We start from the raw sequence: 25,222 nt of genomic DNA, 5'->3' as shown, positions 1-25,222 counted from the left end.
GCTTTGAGCTGTTTTTTTATTCCTATTATTCTTACATGTAAAGAAATATTTGCAACAAATACACATTGTCGTGATGTGGAATTATCTATGTTTGATAAAAGATTAAAGGATAAGGATAAAGAAGTAAAATGATTTTAGGCCTTTCTGTTCCATAAACTTTTTTCTGGTACTACTGGTGTTTGTTTACTCAGCAATGTGGTTGTGTTGCTTAGGGCCCATGAGGGCTCCTCAAAACTTTCCAGAAAATGTGCCTGGGAAAACTCCTTTTGGCAAATCATTTGTACATGATCCAGAGTATACAGCTGAACCTGAAAAAGTGTTGCAGGCCTTGTCAGCCTTTCAGAAAGATAAACTGGGCTTGTTGCTGTGAGTACAGAGATTTGCTACCATGTTTAACTCTTAGTTTTAATTGGTTTTGATTCGCATTGAATATGATGGACGCTAACAATGCACTAGTAGGGATGAGGCTCAGATCGCTGCTACTGCTTTGGATGCAGACAAACTTTGGACTTTGCCATTTTAGCAAACTTTGGGTGTGATTTATTAAAGCTCTCCAAGGCTGTAGAGGATATACTTTTAGTAGTGAAGTTGGGTGATCACTGCTGAAAGTGTATCCTACCCAGCCTTGAAGAGTTTTACATAAATCAGACCCACTGGAACAGACTAACTGGGTTGCAAATAGTGGCCAGTGTCACCACTGGCCGGTGGTTCTAGGGGGTAGGTTATGGTTTTCCAGGAAGAGGGTTAAAGAACATTTGCAGAACTTGTAGCAAACCAAACCTGAGCAACTATACCCCTCACTATTGTTGTTATTATTAATATTATTAATATTATATTGTAATTACATAGCACCAACATATTACGCAGTGCTGTATATTAAACAGGGGTTGCAAATGACAGACAAATACAAACAATGGCCCAAGAAGAGGAGAAGACCCTGCCCCAAAGAGCTTACAATCTAAGGGGAGGAGGAAGGAGCACACATTACTACACATTAACACATAGCCAGGATACCATTAGCTCACTCCATCACTGACTGTGGAGGGGGAAAATCCTTCTGTCCAATAACGTATGGTAGCAAAGACTTCAGCTGTGTTACAGTTGAAGAAATTTAAAAGAACAGGGGAAGCTGAGCAGCGTTTCTTCAATATGGAAGTCTATAAAGCATTGTCAATGTGTTCTTACCATGCTGACTACATGGCTAGCAATATAGTATATTTCTTATGAAAATGGAAACATTGTCCGAGTCAAAGTCCATTAGCGACCAGTATCTTCTAGGTCTAATGTTTTTTTTTGATTGTGGTGGTCTGTGAATCCATATACATGGCCCATTTAAGGAAAAAAATGGCACATTGGCAGCCACTTTAGTATTATTGTTAATATTATTAATAAACAAGATTTATATAGCATCAACATATTATGCAGGGCTGTACATTAAATAGGGGTTGCAAATGACTCACAGTGACACAGGAGGAGGAGAGGACCCTGCCCAGAAGAGCTTACAAACTAGGAGGTGAGGGAAATATCACACATTAGGAGGGAGGGTATGGAATGGTGGGTAAGTAGTGGGGGTTTATGAGACAGATGAAGATGGATAAGTACGTTTTAAAAAATGGGTTTTGAGTGCTCCTTTAAGTGAGCAGAAAGTAGGAGAAAGCCAGGTAGAACAAGGAAGACCATTCGGAGAGTCGAGGCAACTCTAGAAAAGTCATGGAGCCGTGCATGTGAAGAGGTTATGAGTGAGGAAGTCATTAGTAGATCATTGGAGGAATGAAGAGAGCGGATAAGGGAGTATTTTTCTATCAGGTCAGAAAGGTAACTGGGACAAGGACTGTGGAGGGATTTAAAGGCAAAGCACAGGAGCTTAAATTTGATTCTAAGGTGAAATGGAAGCCAGTGTAGAGAGCTGCAAAGAGAGGCAGCAGAAGAGGAGCGGTGGGAAGTATGGATGAGTCTGGCTGCAGCATTCATAATAGATTGTAGAGAAGAGAGTCGGGTTAGTGGAATACCAGAGAGGAGGAGGTTACAGTAGTCCAGAGGAGAGATCATAGGAGTGTGTACAAGGAGTTTGGTGGTCTCTGGGTATAGGTAGGGGCAGACCATGCTCATCAGGGGTGCTTTGATGCTGTATATAATTCCACCTGTGTTTTCAACCAATACTTCTGTAATTGGAACAGTTTAGGTTGGTTTTTACTGCTGGTGTGCTTGGACCTCTTTTTTTCCACTTGTGTATGTCCAGTCCATGGGCACCTTTTTACATCTTAATAGTTTTGAACAGATCAGAACAGCTGCCATTGTGGGTTTCTGTTTTTTTTGTGGACACTGGAAGTGTTTAGCTGCCTTTCAAAGCCAACATCTGGACATATTTTCATTTGAGAAAGAAAAGGCTTTCCCTATGTGCACCTGCCATTGTTGCATTGGAGTATTTATGTCCCACGGCTGGGAACTCTGTAATGTGAGATTCCCTTATATTTGAACAAAATTCAACCAAAACCTTTGTTGTTACCCTATGTAGCTAAAACAAGATACAAATAAAATAAAAATAATGATGGATGCCTTTTTAAAATGTTAAATAGGATTATCAGCATGATTTGTTAATAAATGTGCCATTTTGGCAATGGACACACTTACCAACTGTCAATATGCTTAAAGCAGACAGAATTATTCGCCGGCCCCCATTCCCTCACAGGGCACCACCATATTATTCTTTCCTCATACCCTCTATGTGATCTTTAGCCCTCCTGATTGGCCAAGCTAGGATCACAAAACCCCCGTGCGCAAAGTGACCTAATCCAAATGCATGATCATGTAATCCTAAAAGTAAAACTTTGATTCTGCCTTTTTTTTTTAACATATTATGTTATTTATCATTACTTTTTGGCAATAAAATGTTAAATATATTCAGAGCTTTTTATTCTTCATTGCCATGAATTACAGTGCAGATCTGTTGTGTTTGTTTCAAATGCATTTTTACTACTTTTGCCCTATTGCCACCGTGGTGATAAATGACTTTATTAAAATGAATGGAGATTCTGATCTTTGAAGGTATTACCCTAACTGTTTTCTCCAGGGCCAAGTTATGGAAATACGCCTCAATCTGAATTAATAAAGAAACAAGATGCAGATAGATGTAGTAGTAGTGACATGCCCTCCATACAGCTGTGTTTGCAGTGTTGATGTGAATCAGGTTGGCAGTGATGGGGGGGTTGTGTTGCCTCTGTGATAGGATACCAGTAGGATTAAGAGATCAGTCACATTGCTGCATCCTTGTGCTGCCCCCAGCTCCCATCTGTTTCTCTCTGTTTCTGATGGAAGATCTGGATGGAGATGGATGCGTCCCCCATACACCAAGGCTACCTCAAGAAATATGGTGAGTGAGCTGGTCATCAATCTGGGGGCATTCCCAGGTGATGATCATTGTGATTGCACTAGGTTGTGTAAGCATGTCTTCTATGCTGTTTGCATAGCTTTCTCTGGTTCTCAACCAATGTATTCAGGGGATCTAAATACCAATTTGTGCACAGATGCCAGCTCTCACGTTGCTGGTTTGATAGTGTAACTATTAAAATAATATTATTTCTGCAGTCTGGGGGCCTTGATTTATTAGGTAATATAGACAATTATAGGACTCTAAAAATGAATTATTGTAAAACTGATTTAGGAAGTCTGTGCCAGTCACAGCTGGTTGATGATAGACGGGGGTGCACTTATTTTTTAAGAATCAAGTCTTGCTATTTCATTCCAGATTTTTGCTAGCCTGGGGGTCTGTGCAGAATTTCTATGCAGGTTTGCTTAGATAACGTATATTTAAAATCTTGGGAAATAGTCAAACCCCAAGCCAGTTCTTAGTTTTCAAGTACATTGATTTTCCAATCCTTGCAATACCTGGAATCAATATATATTTGCAGTTCTATTGAGGTCCTGTGGGTACCTGAATTACTCTTTCAAGTTTCAGCAAAATATATTGATTATGCATTCAAAAATTCTTTTATATTCATGCCACAATCTGAATATTACTTAATAAGAAGGTAAGCTCTTTGCTGCCTCTCCTCCTTCTGTGTCACTGTCTGTATCTATCTGTCATTTGCAACCTCTATTAATGTACAGCGCTGCGTAATATGTTGGTGCTATATAAACCCTTTTTTTATATTATTCATAATAATAATAGTAAGAGGGCCATCGTGAAGAACCATAGCTTATAGTAATATTTTATCAATCGTTGATATTACTATATTATTCTGACTCGTTGGACATATTTAAAGGTTTTCTGGTCTGCTCTTATCACCATATCATCATTTTTTGATACATTATTTTTTCCATTGTATTATTATAGGCCAGCTCTAGACATCTAAATGCATATAAATGAGATGTATTTCAAGCAACGCTTTTGAATCTCAGCTCAAAGACATATTGGTATAGTATTACACAGCATCACCTATTATTTTGCAGATTTGCACTTGGAGGCCTGGGTCCACATTCATTCATTTAATTCACATCCATTCATTGTTATGTTTATAAACTATTAGCTTTCATAAATGTATAGATTATGCTAAAAATGACAACATTTTTGTAGTCAGGTAAAGATACAATATTGCATGCAAATACTTATTATTACAGAAAGCAAGTGGGACTTGTGGGCTTATAATGACAGGTTCTTTATTACAGAACAGACAGGCTATGTATTTTGAGCAATAAAACAAACCTACTCGCCTCATTACACACTTCTTTATAATGCACACTGAGCTGCACAAAATGGCATAGCTGGCTGCCAGGAATACATGAACTCCTCTGAGCATGTGCAGGACTTCAGCTGCGTACACAGGTGCAATAATTATCATTGGAAACAAACGACTAACGACCATTGGTTTGATAATCATTACCAAAAAATGTGTTCAACGACGCATATGAACGAGGATTGTCACCGGAAACAAACAACCCTCCCGGCGGATTTGGTTTGGCAATGATTGTTTGCAATCTAATGTGTGTACCGCCGTTCAGTGATGGTGGATGGTTCCGCAGTACACTTTCTCCTGTACATGTCACTTCCTGCATCGTTCAAACGATCCTATCTAGCGTGTGTACATTATTGGTGGATTATATTTGAACGATCGTATTGTTACAGCATGTACAGAGTTGTGCACAATACGATTGTTCAAAATAATAATCATTAGTTGTTTGTTTTCTAATGACAATTATTGCATGTGTGTACCTAGCTTTATGTCCAGGCCTGGCCAATCAAGATAGTTGAAGATCCTAAAGATGTTGGTGCTGGTGATGAAACAAGGAGAGGTGAGTTTAGTTTAATAAGGTTTTAAATTGTGAACAAGCAGGTAAGTTTATTTTATTGCAGAAGAGAAATTGCCTGCATAAAGAACCTGTCTGCTTATAATTCAGTTATTGTAAGTTTTAGTTCAGCTTTAAGATTTCCTTTTACGTGTTAATTTAAAACGATAATTTTAACTGCTTCCTTGGGTAAAAAAAAATGTTAAATGTCTAAAGCTCAGATTACACAAACACAACAAAAGTCTAACTAACTTATCTGTCCCCTCTGAACAGTTCTATGCATAGTTTCAATTAGGAAAAAGTAAGAAAGTACTTCTTTGCTCTATCAAGAAAACCCAGAATGTTCTGCAAAATCATTGTCATGGGTACAGCCTTTATTAAATGTATATTTGTAAAATGTATATTTTACATGAGTTGATACAAAATATACACAAACAACAAACAACAATTTATTTTAAATATACATTTGTATTAAAGGTTTTCAACATATACAGAAAGAAAATACAGATACATACAAAAGTATAACAGAACTTTAGGAATTACAATATGAGCCAACTTCCAATTGAAGTACGGACTTCATGCTAAGGGGTCAACAGGTACATACATCACAGGTATTATTATCCATAATATGTAAATTTAAAGGACATCATTCCTGAACATTCAGAAGCTTCCATGCATAACCTTTCTCTTAAAATTATATTTATCTAGGTATTATAAAACTTGGTTGTAGATTTGAAAATCAGCAATGACCTAAGTGGTACACAGAACCACTGGTTTTAGGTATAGCTATCTTTAATTAATTAATTAATTAATTAATTAATTAATCTATCTATCTGTTTATCTATCTATCTATATCTATCTATCTATATCTATCTATCTATATCTATCTATCTATATCTATCTATCTATATCTATCTATCTATATCTATCTATCTATCTATCTATCTATCTATCTATCTATCTATCTATCTATCTATCCATCTCTCTCTCTCTCTCTCTATCTATCTATCTATCTAGCTATATCTATCTATCTATCTATCTATCTATCTATCTATCTATCTATCTATCTATCCACATTTTTTTCTTGCAGCAATTTAAACCTTGCCACATAATGTGCTAAAAGAGATTGAAACCTTATTGGGAAAAGAACACGTTTTAATGTACTTCCATGTCTCCAACAGTCATAGGCATGTAAAAGAATGGAAAGACATTTTCTTTAGTATCTGTACAGAGGTTTCTGGGTGGACTAGAGTTGCTTTGTAATGGCAATGACACTTTTTAGTTAAAGGTATGTAGGCAAATTATATACCCCTGCTGCATCCCCAGTTTGCAAACATAAATAAATGAATATGATAAAAATAATTGGTTGAACCAAGTGCATTCCTTAAAATTATATATGTATATTTAGGTCAAATGTGTGCCATATGTGCCAAAAGAAAGAGGCACAACATGGTGGAGAAAACAGGGAAAAGGCACTTGGACACGAAAGAGGGACAGTTCCTCCAAATTAGGGACATTTGAGAGGTATGTTTTAGGCAGGCTTTATTTCCTATGTACTTGTATGGGATTGCAAACAAAGGTCCATCAACACAGACTATGAATTTGTTCAGCTAGTCATTCCTTACTAGTCTTTCTTACTGAGAATGTCTCTGACCTCACTTTTCACTGAGGAATACATGTTCCTCAGTGAATCTGGGTGATTCAGCAAACCTGGAATGGATTTCTTACAGGTCATTTGTTATTTGTTAGCAATTGTTTTCAATCCTGGATCAGATCCAGGTTTTCTGGATCACCCAGTTTTACTGATGAAAGTATATCCTCTCCAGCCTTGGAAAGCTTTAATAAATCAGATCTAGTGTGTTTATAAGATCTCTCAGCCTTTGACTGTCTATTCAGCCCAGGATTTAGAAGAACCCCCTGTATGTCCAGGAAGTGGAGTAGTACATGATTCTGTATCATCTGCCCACTCGTGTTCAGTGCCTGGGTATATTGTGTACCCAGCTGAAGATTAGTGTCACTGCTACAGATATAATTGCTTTTTAATCCATAGAAACTGTTCCCTGAGAACGACATGTAATCCAAACATGTCTGAGAGATCAGACTGAGAAAGAGATGGCAGTCAGAGTCTTACGGGAATAGAAAGACAGACAGATTTCCTGATGAATACAAAGTATACCTCACAAGAAAGCTAAAATCATTAATACATGGGTAATATGATTCAATTATGGCTAAATGTTGCATTCCATTGGAACAAACCACTTAATCTCGAAAGTCTATCTAGACAAAAATAATTGTTTGCAAGGAAGAGGCCATATAGCATCCATGATGTATTATGCTTATTCATAAGGCATATGAAGATTTTAAATATAGCAACACAAAGTGCAATATTTATCAGAGAAGAGCAAGCCTTTGTTCATGGCAGAGGCCACTGGTACACCATTCTGCAATGATTAGAGGCCCTAACGTTGTAATCTGTACACCTCATCCTTCATGGTAAGGTCAAAGTTAAACCACAAGCTTTGCCACAATATGGGTCCAGCTGATCAAACCATGGAATATAGGCTAACTTGTTGACCATTGTCCATTGACACTGGACAGATGCTGTGAACCTAAAATGTACATACCACATAAACTAGTAGGGAGCATATCAGCATTACCAAATCAATTTATTATTTAAGCAATAAGGATTTAACTTTTTCTTTCCATTAAAAAAAACTAATTTTCCTTAGCTCCCAGCTTAGGCAGCCTATGTCACATGGATTCTGCCTTCTAATAATAACTTCATATTCTCTTGATTGTTTTTAGTAGGCAATAAGAGGATCAAAAGGGCTGCCTCATATACATCAATAAATATGGACTATACATAGAAACAGGGTTTAAAAGAGAATGTGAAGTGATTGTGTAGACATTTATTTATTTATTATAGCCAAGCACTTTACAAAGCCTATAGTCTTATCACTAACTGTCCCTCATAGAGGCTCACAATCTAATGTCTCCTCCATAGTCATTTGTCATTAACATAGTCTAGGATCAATTTTTAGGGAAAAGCCAGTAAACCTTCCTTCATATTTTTGAGATACAAGAGTAAACCAGCATGTTTTTATTAAAGCGGCAGTATGGCAAAGGTATAGTGATACTACTGCTTTATACCTGGCCTTCTTGATGAATTCTGGCATGGTCTACAGGTTACCATATTTTACATAAAAACTAACTTGTTTCTTGTGTTCTTAAAGTGTTTGTATCTTTCTTAATAGGTGGATTCCTTTTCAAGCAGTGGAAAGAAAGATATCTCCAGCTTACACAGGAAGGTAGCCTTCTCTTGTCCCGGGATCGTGATTCCTCAGCTGATCTGGAGATCCCATTACTTTCCCGATGCCAAGCAATATTAGAGGGCATAGAGCTGGGAGATATGCCCAAGCTGCCAGCTGGCATGCAGAAGAGCAGCTGTTTAGGATTGTCTCTGAACGATGGGAGGACACTACTGCTCCTTGCTCCAGATTCACAGGAATGCCGGTAGGTCGTTTATTGGTAGGTCTTCTCTATTCATCCGAGATTGAAGGACTAATGCCAACTCTCGATGGCTTTCCATTGTCAATTGAGTATCTGGGCCATATTCGCAGATTATTTTTTAAAACTGATGCTAACACTCATTGGCTTTCCATTGTCAATTGAGTATTTGAGCCAAATCTACAGATTATAGTTTAGATCTTTTAGAACTGATTATAACACCCATTGGCTTTCTTTTGTCAACTGAGTATCTGGGCCATGTCCACAGATTATTTTTTTAGAACTTTTAGAACTAATCAATTATTTAGAATTGATGCTAACTATCTTTGGCTTTCCATTGTCAATCACGTATCTGGACATATCCACGGTGTATTTCTATTGGAATTTATTTCTTGTGTTAGACATGGGTTTGGAATGCACTACAATCTTGAAACTTAATTGAACAGTACACATGATGGTTTACAGGTTGTGCTTGATCTTTTATGGATGCAACATGTCCTTTAAAAGTTAAACTCCAAGCAAAGCAAATGAGGTCAAATGCCTTGGAAACAAAATGCAGCATTTGATTAATACACATGTTAACATGAACCCTTAAAGTGATCCATGAGAGTCATTTCATTCCTGCCTCCACAGTAGTAAATAGTCCTAATTTCTTAAAAACAAGTTGCTCTTTATGGCCATTAATGTGAAATATGGCTCTGTCTAAGCCCCAAAACACCTTGTGAAAGCTCATTCAGGACTACAGACTCTTTCCTTGACTCTTGAGCTGATCAAGAGGCACCCATCACTATCACATGGGAAAGGGAATCAAATGGGAAAGTAAATCATATGCTCACCTATAGCCAAAAGTCTTGATATTTAATTGTGGTCCTGGTGGCTCTATGGACACAGTGACAAAAGGTGAGCATGTACTAATTCAAGGCGGAGAATGGATTAGGTGACTTTTTCTTTGCCCTGAATACTTTAAAAAACATGTCATGTCAAAACAAACAATCCCTAAACACATTTATGATCTTACAGCCATTTGTGGGCCTTTTACCAGCATTTGCTAAGCAAAACATTTCAGCTGAAGACTAAAGTATAAAGCTAATGCCAGGGAACTGCTACCGATAGCAGCTCCATAGAGAAGAATTAGGAGTGGCAGTGAGCAGTACTAGTACCACTCACTGCCACCAGCTGGTAAATGGGCAGACTCTGGTTCTATAAGAACCATCACTACTGTGCAAGTAGCTAGCAAGGTGCCAACCGTGAAGAGCCCTGTGGGACCCCTTGACCCCAAAGCATGTCTGGACCTTCTATTAACCAAAAAGACCTGAGATACGGCATATCACCAGACCAAAGTGGGAAGTAAGGAATTAAGGCTTTTAGTTTAATGAATAATTTTAAATATTTGAATAAAAAGTTTAGATTAGGTAGGTGGCATGGAGTGAAAGAAGGTTTTATTTTCTCCTTGGAGATGATCCTAACCATAAAAGCCAGAGCAATAATTCATCTGTAGCCATCTGTGCTCCTAATCAATGTCCCATATGGTTTACATTTTGGCTGTGCAGCTGAAATTTTGATATATGAGGCTTTAGACTGGTGGAATTGTAAGAATAAAATGGCGTAGATTTTTACTTGTACCTAATAAGTTGAACTGAGGTTGGGAGCTAAGAATGCTATGCTTGTAAAATGTGTAGATCTCTATCCGTAAGGAATAATAATTGTTTTCAAAAAAGCAGGACCGATCATATAGAAATATTTTCTGTTTTATATATATATATATATATATATATATATATATGACACTGTACACATCCTAACCTTGGTGTCCAATATTGTAATGAGATTGCAGAATCAACTAGTTAGTAGCAGTTCAGTTAAACTACCTGGCAGATTTGAAATTATTTTTAATTTTCTACTGTTTGCTTTGTAGGAAGTGGATAAATATTCTACGGAAAGTGAAAGAGGTCAGTAAACACATTCTGCCACGCTGATTCACTTAAGCTTTTGTTAATGTAATATATATATATATATATATATATATATATATATATTAGGCTTAGTTCATAGTAATCTCAGCCAAAAGTAAGTGTCAATAAAATATTAGTATTCATGTGTGTTAGTTTTGTAAAATGAACCTCATGTATATTATTGTGTCTTTAAATATTCAACCCACAGGCAGTAGAGCTAAAAGTTATTTTAGCCTCATCAGGATAAAACAAACAAGGAAAACCCACTTTTTGTCTCTGCAGTCAATAAACACAACCCTATTGTGTCTGTGAGTGAATCTGGCTCTAAGTACAAGTAAACATGGGTGGAACAGGTCACCCACTGCTTTAGTGTCACCTACAAACTTATGGTCTTTACAGTTGTGTTCTAATTTAAAGGCTTAATTACGGTAAGCATTTGGCTTGAGAAAATCATTCATGTCTATATCTTGTTTGAAAATGTAACTTCAACACACACCTTCCCAGGTTGTTGATTAGCAATTCATTGTACCATATTGGTAAACAACGGATAGCTTATGAGACTATTTACTCCCCACAGCAGGACACCTACCATTCATCCTTAATTTGCCCCTCTCCATAGAACAATGAAACTGTCACCATAAATAATCACTAATAATCATTTTAAGTGAGTATCTGTGCAAAGCTCTTAGGGATCAATGTGATTGAGCTGCTGCAATAGGCAAACTTGGGCATGTTTTTTGACTGTAAAACTTTCTTTGTTTAGATATCTGAAGCCCTGAAGCTGCTGTAGGGCTATGCCAAAACAGGTGCCACTCAAGCAACACTATAGTATTCCTTTTCATATATGCACCCACAAGTATATAAATGTATATGGAAGTAGGTCAAGGAAGGGTGGAGTTGCTGGGCCTTTACAGGGAATAATATCTCCCCTCCTATTGTGTGTTACTTCCCCCCACCTCCTAGATTGTAAGCTCTTCAGGGCAGGGTCCTCTCCTCCTCCTGTATCACTGTCTGTATCTGTCTGTCGTTTGCAACCCCTATTTAATGTACAGTGCTGCATAATATGTTGGTGCCATATAAATCTTGTTTATTATTATTGTTATTATTATTAATATTATTAATAATAATAATTAGGTGAAAGACATAATGAGCAAGAAGGAAAGTTTCTGTTTCTGTTTGAAAAATTGACTTTTCCTGAAAAATGTCAAATTTGCTAAAGAGTTTAATTGCATATTGCAACTAAACAACAACAATAAATACAGGAACATAACTTTATATTACAGGATTCCATAGCAAAATGTTCAAAGGGGCCTTTTAGCTACCACAGTAATTTGGTACAACAGTCTATCTGAAATATGTGATAGAGCAATTTAACATAACCACAGTTATGTGTCACAGACCTTGGGCTACAGCAGAAGGATTACCCTGGGTTTGGTACCAACCTAGCCTAATAAAGCATTTTGATTCTGTATGAAAAAGAACCCTGACAGAAGTGTGGCTATTTCCTAGGCTATGTACACATGTGCAATAATTGTCGTTGGAAAGGTTCTTTCATAATCCTTTCCAATGACTGCATGATGCATGAACGAGTGTTGTACATACAGCACCATTCTGCTCTATGGAGAGGGGAGGGGGAGAACGACGTGGTGACACCCTACTGCGCTTTCTCCCCCTTCAATTCTATTACGATCATTCATTGTTCATCGCCCATCATCCATGGATCTGCCAGGACAGTCTTTCGGACAAAGTATGACGAGCCCTGTAATGCAAGATTCTCGTCCGATATCAGCCCTGGGCCAATTATCAGACGAGAACCATTGCACGTGTGTACCTAGCCTTATTCATCTCCTCTTTGAGGTCATAATGAGCCTTGTACATAATAGCAGTCTGACCAGTTCACCCCTTCTAGTGTGGAAGAAGGGCCCACAGCAGACTCATGAGCTGCTATGGTGGTATTGATGCCAATATAGGATAAATGATAGAATTTATTCTACATAACTGTTCTGTGCATTTGCCTGCATTGTTTAGGTAGGTGAAAGGTTCTCTTGAAGCTTAACTCTGTACCTTAATGCTCTAAATAATGTGTGAGGCTCAGACAAATGGACAAATGTCTCATTATTGTGTACTGCAAATCCAAATAATCTACATGGGAACAGAGACAAATGTGTAAATATTATATCCTTATTCTTTAAAAATGGTTGGATAAACTAGTTAGCATTACTTTTACTAGTAATTGCCTTTCTCTATAAGACAAACCTCTAAACTTTCTTCCAGAGCCTGTCCCAACCTCCGCTCTCTCCCACCAGCTGTATGGTCCACACTACATCACCCATCCGAAGATGCTGTTTTAGTGAAGTTTCTGGCCAAAGTAAGGATAAAACCCAAGAAAAGGAAGGTGGGTGATACCTCTGCTAAAACTTTTTTTTTTCACAGAAGCTGTTATTAACTTTTGTTGTTTCCTACAGGTAGGGCAGCACACTGCAAAGACAAGTGCCCCCCTCACTGCCTCCGCCATGGATCCCAACTCCATTGGGGTGTGAAGACAGCATGTGTGCTCATGGGTGGAGCTGCAGCAGGACCAACTCTGGGATACATGGTTACCTCAAGTCATGGTGCCCGTGTTGTTGAACCGGCTTCTCCTGATTTTCGGGAGCTGGGATATCACCCATCTGCAGATGTAGAGGGCGGGCAATACGATGTGGATTTTGAGGGCATGGACCAAGATTTTAATGGTTTTGATTTTAGTGGATTTGCCTTTTAAGTAATTTCTGTTTATAAACCCCTAAAGAGACAATGCTGTTCTATCTGGAACCTGATATTGATCAAGCAACAGTGGACAAAATGTTTTTCACATCCATTTTTCTTGACAGAGGTAAATATTTGTTCTAAACCTTAAACGCATTGTTTTCCTAACTTGAAGGATTAAAAATTACTTGGCTGTTTTATAATTAGCAAACATAGCTCTAGTTTATTAACATTTGGGAAACAAGCAGTCTCTTTCTAGGTTCAACCAATCCTTGCATTTTTCCCACACCTAAGACTTTTCCTAAGCCCTAAATTAAATCAGAGGCAAAGGTGCAAAGTAGGGATGAGCGAGCAAATTTTTTAAATTCGGTCTCACAGCGAGTTGGGCCGTTCTCGCTTACCAAACATGTAGGCGAAAACGGGCTTTGTAAATTCAGCCGGCGAGACTGAATTTTTGGGACCTGCAAGACCAATCAAGGGAGCAGAGTGGTCAGCTCTGCTCCTCTGATTGCTGTTGCAGTCCTGCACTATGTGTTCCTGGATGGAGTTTCTCTCTCCAGGAACACAGTGTGAGTCTCGTTGGCTGCCCATAAATGAATGCAGCGTGGAAAAATCCTATGATTTTTCCCACGGCGCCTTTATTAATAAATGCAAGCTGCAAGACTTGGGACTCTGAGAGGAGAAGTATCGTGGCTGCATTTATGAATTCAGCCGCGATAATCCTCCTCTCAGTGAGAGATCTCCGGGCACTACAGGTTAGAATGAGGGCTTGCCCGGGGATCGCTATCTGACAGAAGGATTCCCTCAGCTGTATTTATGAATGCAGCTGCGAGATATCCCCGAGCACTACAGGGTAGAATGAAGGCTTGCCCTCATTCTGACCTGTAGTGCCCGGGAATCGCTCACTGACAGGAGGATTCCCATGGCTGCATTTAATAATGCAGCTGTGATAATCCTCCTATAGTGATTTCCGATGGTTTCGCAAATTTCGGCGAAATTTTTGCGAACCCATCGGAACTTTGAGGAAATTTTCGCAATAATGCCAGAGGCATTTTCGCTTATTGCTAGTGCAGTGTGCTGCTGCATCTGGCCCCTGGATCCTCTTTTGCAAACATGAGGCCCATAGTCAGTTTATGGATAAGGTGGGACTAAGTCAGTTCTGCACAGAAGCCCATTGTTGGCTTCAAATGCCACCAATGATCCATCATGATAATACCATCAGGTTTTTTGGGTGGACTGATGCACTAAGCTCTCCAAACTCTTCAAACTTCAAATTAAGCTCTTCCACAAGCCCCCCTTAGCCATAGCTGTTCCTGTTACCCCATAGCTTAAGTAAATGATGCAAGAGTGTCATGTCTGTATTACTTCCCACAAGATACTTAGTAGCAGGGAGGTCCTAAAGTAAATGTGTGCTTCCCCAATGGGCTGTTTTATCTTATAACCAAAAGTCATTCCACAGTCAACATGGGAAAAAATCATGTTTTGGTAATTTCTTCCTAAAATGTAATTAGACATGTATTATAAGTGATTGCAATAAACTGAGACATCTGTTCTGAGAGAATGGACAGGGTCTGCCATTTTGGATCTCCATCCAGGAATGCACCAGTAGTTGTCTGGTTGTCTTTAGATTCATCAACTTAAAGCATTCACATTAGTGAGTGAAAGCTCGTGATCTGCACACCTATTCTAGGGTATTGCATTGAAAAGCATCAAGCCTTTTGATCTTTATGAAAACCAGGCAACCAGTAGGGGAGTCACCAGAAACAACCACCAAATATTCTCACTTCTGATTTATTTAAAACTTCTATAACCCTCTCTATCTGTAGAAAACGGAACTTGCTATGTAAAACATGTCCTGTACATCTGTTGTGTACTCGTGGGAAACTTGTGATTTTTGAAAGTTTAGTGATGCCTTCTGGTTTGTTTTTGAAGTGAATATGTAACCATTGTGGGACAAAGGAATTGTTTCATATTTATGTATCCATTGACAGTACTCTATAAATGTATGTGTACAATGGGAGTTATACAAGCCTCCATGGTCGTTAAGAACAATAATTGCTCAATAAACTTGATTTTGTATGAATACATGAGAGGACATAGTTAAAACCGAAAGCCTCAAAACACAGGTGGAATGGGGATGGGGGAGTGGGAATGGGGGCTAGGTCACAAAACACTCACACACACAAAAAAAAAAAAATATATATATATATATATATATATATATATGTATATATACCTGTCTCTGTATGTATTGGTAGCAGTGGTTCCAACCTGAATTAATAAAAAAGTACTATTTATATTTGAATGCTTCTTAAAGAATCACATTGCAGCCAAGTGTGTCAATAAATATGGATTTATTTTACACCTATAGTATAGAAGAAAAACACAAGTCAAATGTAATTTACAATGACAATATACAACAAATGAAGTCAAGACAAAATTTTACTGGTGCGAGGAATAGCAGACATTTTATAGAAGCGAGGAAAGTGCCCAGCGCTGCTGACATCAGGGGCTAAGCTTAGATCTTCTGGTGGAACTGGTGAAGTCAAGGTGAACTTCTGGAGGAGTGTGGTGAAGAAGAGGAAAAGCTCCATGCGAGCAAGGCTTTCTCCTGGGCACATCCGCTTCCCTGTAGGTATAAAAGAATGGTGATAAGGTGTGGGTTAACACAACAAAATATATTTAAAGTGCATGTAAAGCCAAAAGGTAAGTCAAATCTCCTTTTTGGGACACAAATGGCAACAAATTGAAAAACGAAAAAAAATGTTCTGAATTTACATATTGTTGACCTGTCAATTATTAGAAAAACACTCAGAGAAGAATAAATATTTTGACATAATATTATTGTTATAACCTGTGTTCTCTCCCTGTCAGAGTAGCAATGCAGGGACTTCTACACATATCTCCTTCCTATGCTTGGACAAATAAATACTTTTTTATTGGAAGTTTTATCCTGCTCATGCACCCTAGTATCAGTCCCGAGTTTAGAATGGAGACAGGTTAGCCTCCATGGGCAATACAGCCTGACACTCAGCTGATATTTCTGCTTTTACCGGAAGAAAATTAGATAACAGAATACAGCTACTATAATAAAATGTTGGTTGAAAGGAGGCAGCTATTTAATGAGTGGGAAGTTTCACTTTAACATTACCGCTTTGAGCCTTCACAACTTATATTTATTTTTACCCCCATGCTCCACAATTGTTGGTGAAGTATGGAAAAATAAAGAGCTCATACTGCCAATGTAGTTTATAGTCATTGGAAATGTGTCAGTTTATGTTCTCAGTGGCAGATGTAAAAAACCTAAAACAGCTAGGATAAGAATGCTGTGTCTGCCTTGGGGACACTCAGGAATTGTTATCATGCCAGGGCAGGATGTCAGGAAATTGTTAAAAAGTAAGAATTACACTACTGGAACAAGGTAATGGTAAGCTACTATAAGATTAGTTTTTAGTCTATGGTAACCACTAACAAACATTGATTGATGGTACATTACCCAGTAACCTTGGTATGTATGTTAGATTAGGTATGTTTGAATGGGGAGGACTTTCAGTCGTACCTAACTCTTTAGCAGGAAGCAAGAGTCAGTAACAAAGAGAGGCCAGGGGTCAGGAGAGCATAACATAAAGAGTGCAGTGATGCCTAACACATTGTGTGCAGGATCCGGAATAAATATTGTACAACATGCAGAAGTTAGGGGTATGAAATAAACAGAGTACAAGAGTCAGGAGAGCATGATTCATATATTGCAGAGGCATTTAACAAACAGAGTGTAGGGATTAGAGGAATGTAATGCATGGGACAGTGGATAGAATATAACCAAAAATCATTCCCCTCCTGAAACTCATTCCCCCCACCCAGTGTAGCTCTACCTCCCACCCAATACAAATTTCCCCCAAGAACAACTTTCCACTGTTCTCCAGAAATGCATTTTTTTAAACCTTATATATAGCAGTAGTTCAAAGTAAGGAGATGTCTTCTGGGCTCATGTGAGCAGAAAGGAGAAGGAGCCATGTAAAGGCTCTGAGTTGCAATGCAAGTAGCATAGTATGGTATCTCCACCATAAGCAGTAACGGCCTACAGACTTGGGTGTCTGACATTAACACACGTGTTAAAGTTTCACCCCTGCTTTAAAATGGACCTGGCACCCCAGGCAATTATCCAGTTTGTGCAGTCCAAACAAATGTATTTTTGTACCTTGAATTTCTGGATATTTCAAAAGAATGAGTAAGCCATAGCGAAGGGTTGAACTGACAGTTTCTGTTCCAGCAATAAATAGGTTTACTGTTGAAGCCACAAGATTATCAATATGGAATTCTGAGTCCACAATTTCTTTATCCTGCAAGAAAATAAATGTGATATTGATTACTAAAACACTGTATTTTTAAGATTCTTCAACATGTATCTGAAGAAAAAAATATGTAATATATCCTAGCCATTGAAGCTCCCCACTCTCTCAAAAAAACCTCTTGGAGGTTTACATGAAATATATTTTCAGTTTAGCTAAATCAAATAAAGTGTATTTAAACCCCCAAACACAGTTTAATATAGTGCAAATTACCAGTCTTCAGAAGTGGTTAAATTATAATTTTTTTTGTAGTTTACATGTTTAGTAAGTTTATACTTTTTTATTTTCATCTGAGTTTTATATTTAGTACAAAGTGACTAAACAAGAAAACATCTTGCCATTGGGCTTATTGTTCCCATTACCTGCTGCATCTTTATCAGAAAACAATCAATGAAGTGGCGAGGGGATTGGGGGTCCAGGGTCTTCAGACTTTCTTCCACCATCTTATTAACAAATGCCTTAAGCTCACATAGATATTGCACCCCTTGTTGAGGAGGTCCTGGAATATAGCGGATGAGCCTTTCAAAGTTGTAAAGAACCTAAAATATCATAAGATATCATAAATAAGAAAAGATTCTGTATAGATGTATAGGTTTAAATATGTATGGCTATATCACATGGAAGAAGGACACTGTATATCTAAGGCTGCCTACACACGTTAGACTTTTGTCGTTGGAAAGAATTTTTCACAATCCTTTCCAATGACAAAAGACTTAAGGATGCGTAAACGAGTACTGTACATAGAGTGCCGCTTTGATCTATGGAGAGGTGAGAGGGGAGAACGAATGAGCGGCACCCCGCTGCACTCTCTCCCTTTCACTTGTTTTGGAGTCCTTTGTCATTCATGAATACGCCGATCAATGAACGATGTTGGATGGCCGCCGTACACACATCAGATTCTCATCCAATACTAGCCCTGAATTGATAATCAGATGAGAATCATCTGACATCTGTGCGTAGCCTAATTCTACAAAATTTAGCAGTTCCCATTATCTGACTCTCAAGATAGGCATGAGTAGTGACAATTCTCATAGTGAAGCTGAGTAGGTTCAACTTCCCCCCAAACCTATCCTGAAACTTCCAGACAAGAAATAGTAAGTGGCTTTAGGAATAGAGTTTTACATGATTTTTAACTAGTTTTGGATATCAGACGGGACATTTGAAGTACACAGCTTTGTGTGTATTATGCCTTGTTCTACCTACTAACCTTTCTTCCAATCTTTCAAACAATTCCCATGTGTTGAAATATAATAATACTGATAATTGTACTTGAAAGGAATGCTTAGAGTAAGTGTTAAGGCATCATTTTTGAGCTTGGATTAGGAGTTAGGTGGGGGAGGTTGAAGTGATCCTATATAAAAAGTAAAATATTGCCACCCCTAAGAAAGTTTTTCAGTTGGTAGCATGTCACTATTCACTTTTGAGATCTGCTCACCACCACTATTCAACACTTTTGGGCACAGTGGTCTTTCCCACTGACCTTTGCTTTGCTATTATGTCCCATAGTGACCCAGAGGCCTTTCAGGAGTTAAGAATTTGAAGGTAAGTGTTTTGCATTGTTTGAACTACTTTCCCTCCTCAAACATTGGGCATGATTTAATAAAGCTCTTAAAAAATGGAGAAGATACACTTTCATAGGTGAAACTGGGTGATCCAGCAAACTTGGAATATATTTCTTAAAAGTCATCAAGTACTCGTTAGCAAATGTTTTCAATCCTGGACCAGATCCATTCCAAGTTTGCTGGATCAACTAGATTCACTAATGAAAGTCTTGGAGTGCTATAATAAATCCCATTGTTGAAATCCAAAGACTGACCACATATAAACTGTGGGGTAACAAAACTCATTATCAGTTGATATATTCTCACTTTTATACTTACCAAGCCCCAAGCAGAGTTCATAATGCGAATAATTCCATTAATATAACTAAGCAGCGATAAGAAGTGTTTATCATTGTAATTAAAACGTCTCCCGAATACAATGGAGCAGATGATATTGGATACCGCACAGCTCAAGAAGAATGTTGGGTCAAAGGGCTCTCCTATCAACAACAACAAGATATAACATGTAAGTGGAAAAAAAATTAAAACAATACCAAATATTCAGACTTCTTGCTTAAAAATATTTTTATTGTCAAATAATAGTTAAAATGATCAGTGATGTGATTATTAGGTTCAAGAAACATTGCCAACATGTCTAAAAAAATGTTTATTCCATTGTAGCCACTTTTACATCTTATCTGTCTACAAAAATTTCACCTGCAATTTCACGGGTTTATAATCATGGGCATTTACTGATCAAGATAACATTGTTTAGTTAGCAGGACTTGCAAAGCATCCAAAAGAACTGAGCCCAAGTTCCACTTCTTCTAATGGATTCCACCTTCTTTTCCTTTACAAATTTACAAACTACCAAATAACTCAGGTTATCTAAGACTTAATTTGTTTTATTGGTTGGAGCTCCTAACTCACCATCACAGCAATTTATGTGGAGTGGAGTGGATAGCCACAAATGATAATTGACATTTTATCAAAGCAGAGTCTTTCTTCCCCAATGCCAGGTGATACAGATAAGGGTTGGCAGAGTAGCTCAGTGACTAGCAGACTGGCCTTGCAGAACTAGTTGCACGTGTCGGCCAGGACACTATCTACGTAGATTTTGTTTGTTTTCCCTGTGGTTGCGTAGGTTTTTTTTTCAGGCACCCTGGCTCCCACCCACAGCCCTAAAACATACTTGGCTTCCCTGAATATTTGACGTTAATTAAGACCTTGGACTATTGCAAGGACCTTGGATTGTGAGTTCCTCTAAGGGACAATTAGTGACATAATTATGGTTTTTATTTATTATATTTACATTAGCCATGATACAGAAAAAGTTTTTTTAGCTGTGCAAAGTGCTGTAAAAAAAAGAAACTAATCAAATATCATCATTAAATGATGGTGTGTCAGTAAATGGAAGCCGGTTGGTTCTGTAACCACTCACTAAAAATTTAATTGAAATTGTCCTCCTTACTGTACATAAAATGGTTTTTACCTTTAGCTTTTCTGAATTCCTCCACTAGAAAGTGAGCTTCTTCTTGGATTCTCTCCTCAATGGATCTCTTCCCCATCCCAAAATTCCTCAATGTAGTAAGAACAAACCGTCGCATTTGTTTCCATCTTTCTCCGTTACTAGCAGTAATGCCTACAGAAAACAAGATCATTTCAACATTCCTATTTAAAAATTATAATACTTAACCATATGCTAGAATTTTATTTACAATAATATAATGCATTTATATTGAGGCAGTAACTGCCACATTTCAATATATTTATATATATATATATATATATATATATATATATATATACACACACACACACAAAATTAACCAATGGTACATGTGGGACTTTTTTGGCAGAATAAGTTAAAACATTCAACACCTTTATTTACATATGCAATCCTTCTTAAAAATATTTATGAATAAAATTGTTATACCTCCCAATATACATACAACTTATTTTTTAAATCACAATGTATTGAGAAAGTTCAATAATCACCATTATGGCTCTTGTTTTGTTAGGTATGCTTAACAGACTCCACAAAGTGTCTGCTTTGCATACCCAGCAATAATAGAGCCATATTGGAGAGCCTCTCGTTGGACAGTTTGAATATGGTATGATTTAAAACAGAAGTAGTATGCACATTGGAGGTATAACCATTGTTTTATTTCTTGTTTAACACTGTATTTAGGGAGCTTGAAATGGATTAGGCCAAAGAGACAGAGTGAAAATAACACTAAGGATTGTCAACAAGATTTAGAATGCAAACCCATACATTTTGACTATATCTACACTTCAAAGTGCACCTGTGCCCAAACTATCAGTAAAGGCATGTGAAACAAACCCCTATTTAGCCCTGAAACTGTAACCTTAGTGCACGAGGAAATCCTAAAATTTCACTATAGAGCTATAGAAATCACATTAATTGCATGTTATATGGCATGTAAAAAAACTACTATCTATAGTCTGGGCACATGTGCACTAAATACTCTCTGCATCACCCTAAATTAATGGAAAAATCATCTTACCATAACCTTTCAGCACATATTCAACCATTGGCATCTTCCCCCTTGCACTGAACACATCTTTTCGGTCTATTAGAGCCTCTTTGACCACATCATATCCACATAAGATTACTACAGGTCGAGATCCAAAATATACAGTGAAGGTTGATCCATATTTCTCCTGGAACTGCAGGGAGCAAAAAGGGGGAAGAGAGAAAGACATAAAGGAAGAATGAAATAAATCAAGAAGAATAAATGAAGGGAGTATGAGTGGAGGGGAAACCAGAGAGTGAAAAGGTTATAGTGGGAGACCCAAAAGAAAAAGAGGAAAAAGAGAAAATGAGAGAGAGAGGAATCAGTAAATATGATGTTAAAAAATAATACAGACAACAATGATATGCTTTCTTTTTGCAGGTTTTTCAGTGGACAAATCACCTTAACCAACCTATTTAAAAGCTCATCATCCAACCAGCCCATGCTTCTAGTTTCATAGCCTAATGTACAAATTTGTGTGTAATATATATATATATATATATATATATGTCTTGTTAGTGAGGAATTTTGTTAGTGGCTTCATGTCACTATCAACGGTGGAATGTGGGACACCTTTTAGATTGCATTTGTAATGTAAATGTTCTCCTAATGCAAAAGTTGTGGCTCTATTTTCTATCTATTTTTATGTAAGACTGTATTTACTATATTTTTGAACTTCACATTCTGTATTGTTTATTTCTTTTTTCTATTTCTCAAAAAATATAAGTAACAACACATTTATTTATGTTTAAAGGGGTACTCTTCAGCTTTACAGGAAGGTGAATGGTGAATTATTGGTTCAGTTCCCATCAGAGATACTAAATATTTATGAGTCACCCCAATATGTTCCACTTTCCTTGAATAGACCAGTAGGTAACTCATGGACCTATCATTAATCCTATGCTCCCTGTAAAGTGATGTGCGATATGATGGGAAGGTTTTAGCAATGTTGGATACAGTAGGAAATGATTTTCTTGATATTTTTTGTTTGCATTTCATTTCTGTTCTGAAGATACAACAATAAATAGGAAGAAATCAATACAACGTGGTAGAAATCTGATAGCTGTCACAACAAGCGTCCCCACTTGAAGATCTCTACTTTATTCTTGTTTGAATGAAATGTAACAAATTGGATTTCTTATCATTTTCTGTCTTTGTGACACTGATCACAAGGAAGACAGAAAGGGTAAATATCCTCAATGAAACACATTTTAATTACAATTTAACATTCCTGACAATCATATCACTCTTATTTGCAAGTATTAGTAAAAACTGATTGCTTACCTTCTGCAGTGTTACCAGCAGCTTATCTGGCCTTATTTGGAGAATGTTACCGATCAGTGGCAATGGGGAAGGTCCGGGTGGTAGCTGTGTCTTACGCTTACTTTTCTCTTTAAACCATGCTATGCATATTAGGCATAGCAGGATAAAGACCAGCAAAGCATTGGACCACATGATGAATCTCTGGCTGTCTATAGATCTGTGTATCTACAATGGGCAAGGATTCCCTTTTTATGCTTTGCAGCAAGAGGTATGACCCCAAATTGTGACCTGCAGGGCAAGGCAGCAACAGTCACTGCTGGATGGTGATATTCCGCTTACTAAATTAGAAGGAATGTGCCTATTTTGTAATAGTGAGCTCACATTTCTGTCCAGAAATATCCTGTTTTTTTTCTTTTGTGTATTCAAATACGAAAAGCTCCAAAGGTAAATAAGAGAGGTGTATTCCCGTCCCTTTACCTTCATGGGCAGATCCACAAGTCAAATCAACAATGGATTTGGTAATGCAATCCAAAAAACACTGCCAAGGTACTTAAAGAGACATGATCTTCAAATTAAAATTGTTTGTAAAACTAGAAAATATAATATTTTAAAAGCTTACTTAGAATGTTCATTTTTTTCCATAAATATATGTAATTGTTGTGGGATAAGTGAAGGAGAATACAGATTGTCCCCCGGGTTACATATGAGACAGGGACTGTAGGTTTGTTCCTAAGTTAAATTTGTTTGTAAGTTGGAACAGGTACATTTGTTTAATAAATGCAATTAGGACAAATATTTGTCTCAACATATTATTAGGCATTGGGGTGTCAGTTACTGCATAAAATGCACTCTGTGAGCTAGCTCTTCTCTGATATGCAAATAAAACAACTGCAGAGTTTGTCTTCGTCATTAAAGAGTTACAAGAGCTTGCAGAAGAGCTCAGTCTAAGCTGTGTTTAGCAAAAGATTTTTTCTTCAAGTCATGCAAACTGCCCCCCTCCCCCCTCCAAGCTTCTGTCCTGCACAAGAGGGAGCAGGGAATCCTTGTTTGTGTCTAGGAGTCATCCGTATGTTGGATGTCCTTAACCCGGGGACTATTTTTACTATACAGTGTCATTCTGTGTCTTCTGAGGTTACTGACATCACATCCAAGGTGTCAGTGCCCAGTCTTGGGGTTTTTGGATTACTAGGCATTCACAGGTAAACTCCACACATAAAATATGTAAATGCACATTGTGTGAGATGATTTATTACATAAATGGTCTGTATGCAGGGTTTCTTTAATTCATAACCTGTTACGGGATACTCCAGTTAGGTCCGGTGTAGGTAGTGGATATCACATGTACATACACAAGTGGCTTTTTACAATTTGTTTGGGGCTCTTGCAATATGGAGACCTCATATAAGTCATGTGGTCCTGCACTCCACAATTTGTTGAGGGCACTTCGATTACCTAATATAGGCTATGCATTGATAAGGAAAATAAAATCCTTAGCTCACAGTGAAAGTTTTGAAAGTTTTTTTTATAAGTGAAAGTTACAAAGTAAAGGGGTAGAGATAGAAAAGCAAAAGATTATGACGCGTGGAGACCCTCATTGCAGTGTGTAGGGGATCTAACTTGATAGCCATATTGAAGGCTTATTTAAGTTAAAATTCTGGACAAGTGCCATCCAGAAGCTTCCAAAGATAAACATCTGACATGTTAAGCCATTCACTTAAGAAGTTGCAGAAACTACACATGAGACATTACAGCATAAGAGACACTAGTTCCGGTTATCTTGGGGCAGCTTATTTATTGACTGTCCTTCAGAGCTCCTCGGCAAGAAGACCAAACTACCCTTATGGAAACCAACAAGACATTCCAAGCACTTAGAGAACACAGATTTGTCCAATTAATTCTAGCAAGCAAACCTGTATTATATAAAGAACCCGCACATAGAATATAAGTAGAAAACCAATAATTAATATTTTCTCTGTCAGCACATGTCCTCTGAGTTGCTTGGAGGTGCATCTGAGTTTAGATCACACACATTGAATTATATTGAA

At 37.6% G+C, this 25,222-nt stretch overlaps 2 protein-coding genes across 2 annotated transcripts; one reads left to right on the top strand and one right to left on the bottom strand.

Moving 5' to 3' along the window:
* The first annotated feature begins 3,263 nt into the window (after positions 1–3,263).
* Positions 3,264–15,570, top strand: LOC140343638 (uncharacterized). Its single transcript, XM_072430412.1, has 5 exons — positions 3,264–3,370; positions 8,538–8,796; positions 10,706–10,739; positions 13,017–13,137; positions 13,208–15,570. The coding sequence occupies exons 1-5, from the start codon at positions 3,322–3,324 to the stop codon at positions 13,501–13,503; spliced, it is 759 nt and encodes a 252-aa protein (XP_072286513.1). The 5' UTR covers positions 3,264–3,321; the 3' UTR covers positions 13,504–15,570.
* Positions 15,571–17,373: 1,803 nt separating this feature from the next.
* On the bottom strand, positions 17,374–23,422 carry LOC140343584 (cytochrome P450 2G1-like). The gene is made up of 6 exons (XM_072430299.1): positions 23,199–23,422; positions 21,906–22,068; positions 20,870–21,019; positions 19,717–19,877; positions 18,199–18,375; positions 17,374–17,827 (listed from the first exon to the last, which is right to left on the bottom strand). The coding sequence occupies exons 1-6, from the start codon at positions 23,367–23,369 to the stop codon at positions 17,600–17,602; spliced, it is 1,050 nt and encodes a 349-aa protein (XP_072286400.1). The 5' UTR covers positions 23,370–23,422; the 3' UTR covers positions 17,374–17,599.
* Positions 23,423–25,222: the final 1,800 nt, after the last annotated feature.

The sequence above is a fragment of the Pyxicephalus adspersus genome, chromosome Z (genome assembly GCF_032062135.1).
Source record: "Pyxicephalus adspersus chromosome Z, UCB_Pads_2.0, whole genome shotgun sequence".
NCBI classification, from domain to species: domain Eukaryota; kingdom Metazoa; phylum Chordata; class Amphibia; order Anura; family Pyxicephalidae; genus Pyxicephalus; species Pyxicephalus adspersus.
The sequence above is the reverse complement of the archived record's forward strand: the minus strand, read 5'-3'. Positions and strand labels throughout refer to the sequence as shown.

Excerpts from the sequence above, each read along its gene's own strand:
- LOC140343638 (XM_072430412.1), top strand. The coding sequence starts at position 3,322 with ATGGAGATGGATGCGTCCCCCATACACCAAGGCTACCTCAAGAAATAT. Across the intron at positions 10,740-13,016 it reads TTCTACGGAAAGTGAAAGAG|AGCCTGTCCCAACCTCCGCT; the intron begins GTCAGTAAACAC and ends ACTTTCTTCCAG. Across the intron at positions 13,138-13,207 it reads TAAAACCCAAGAAAAGGAAG|GTAGGGCAGCACACTGCAAA; the intron begins GTGGGTGATACC and ends TGTTTCCTACAG.
- LOC140343584 (XM_072430299.1), bottom strand. The coding sequence starts at position 23,369 with ATGTGGTCCAATGCTTTGCTGGTCTTTATCCTGCTATGCCTAATATGC. Across the intron at positions 22,069-23,198 it reads TGCTGGTAACACTGCAGAAG|TTCCAGGAGAAATATGGATC; the intron begins GTAAGCAATCAG and ends TGCTCCCTGCAG. Across the intron at positions 21,020-21,905 it reads ATATGTGCTGAAAGGTTATG|GCATTACTGCTAGTAACGGA; the intron begins GTAAGATGATTT and ends TGTTTTCTGTAG.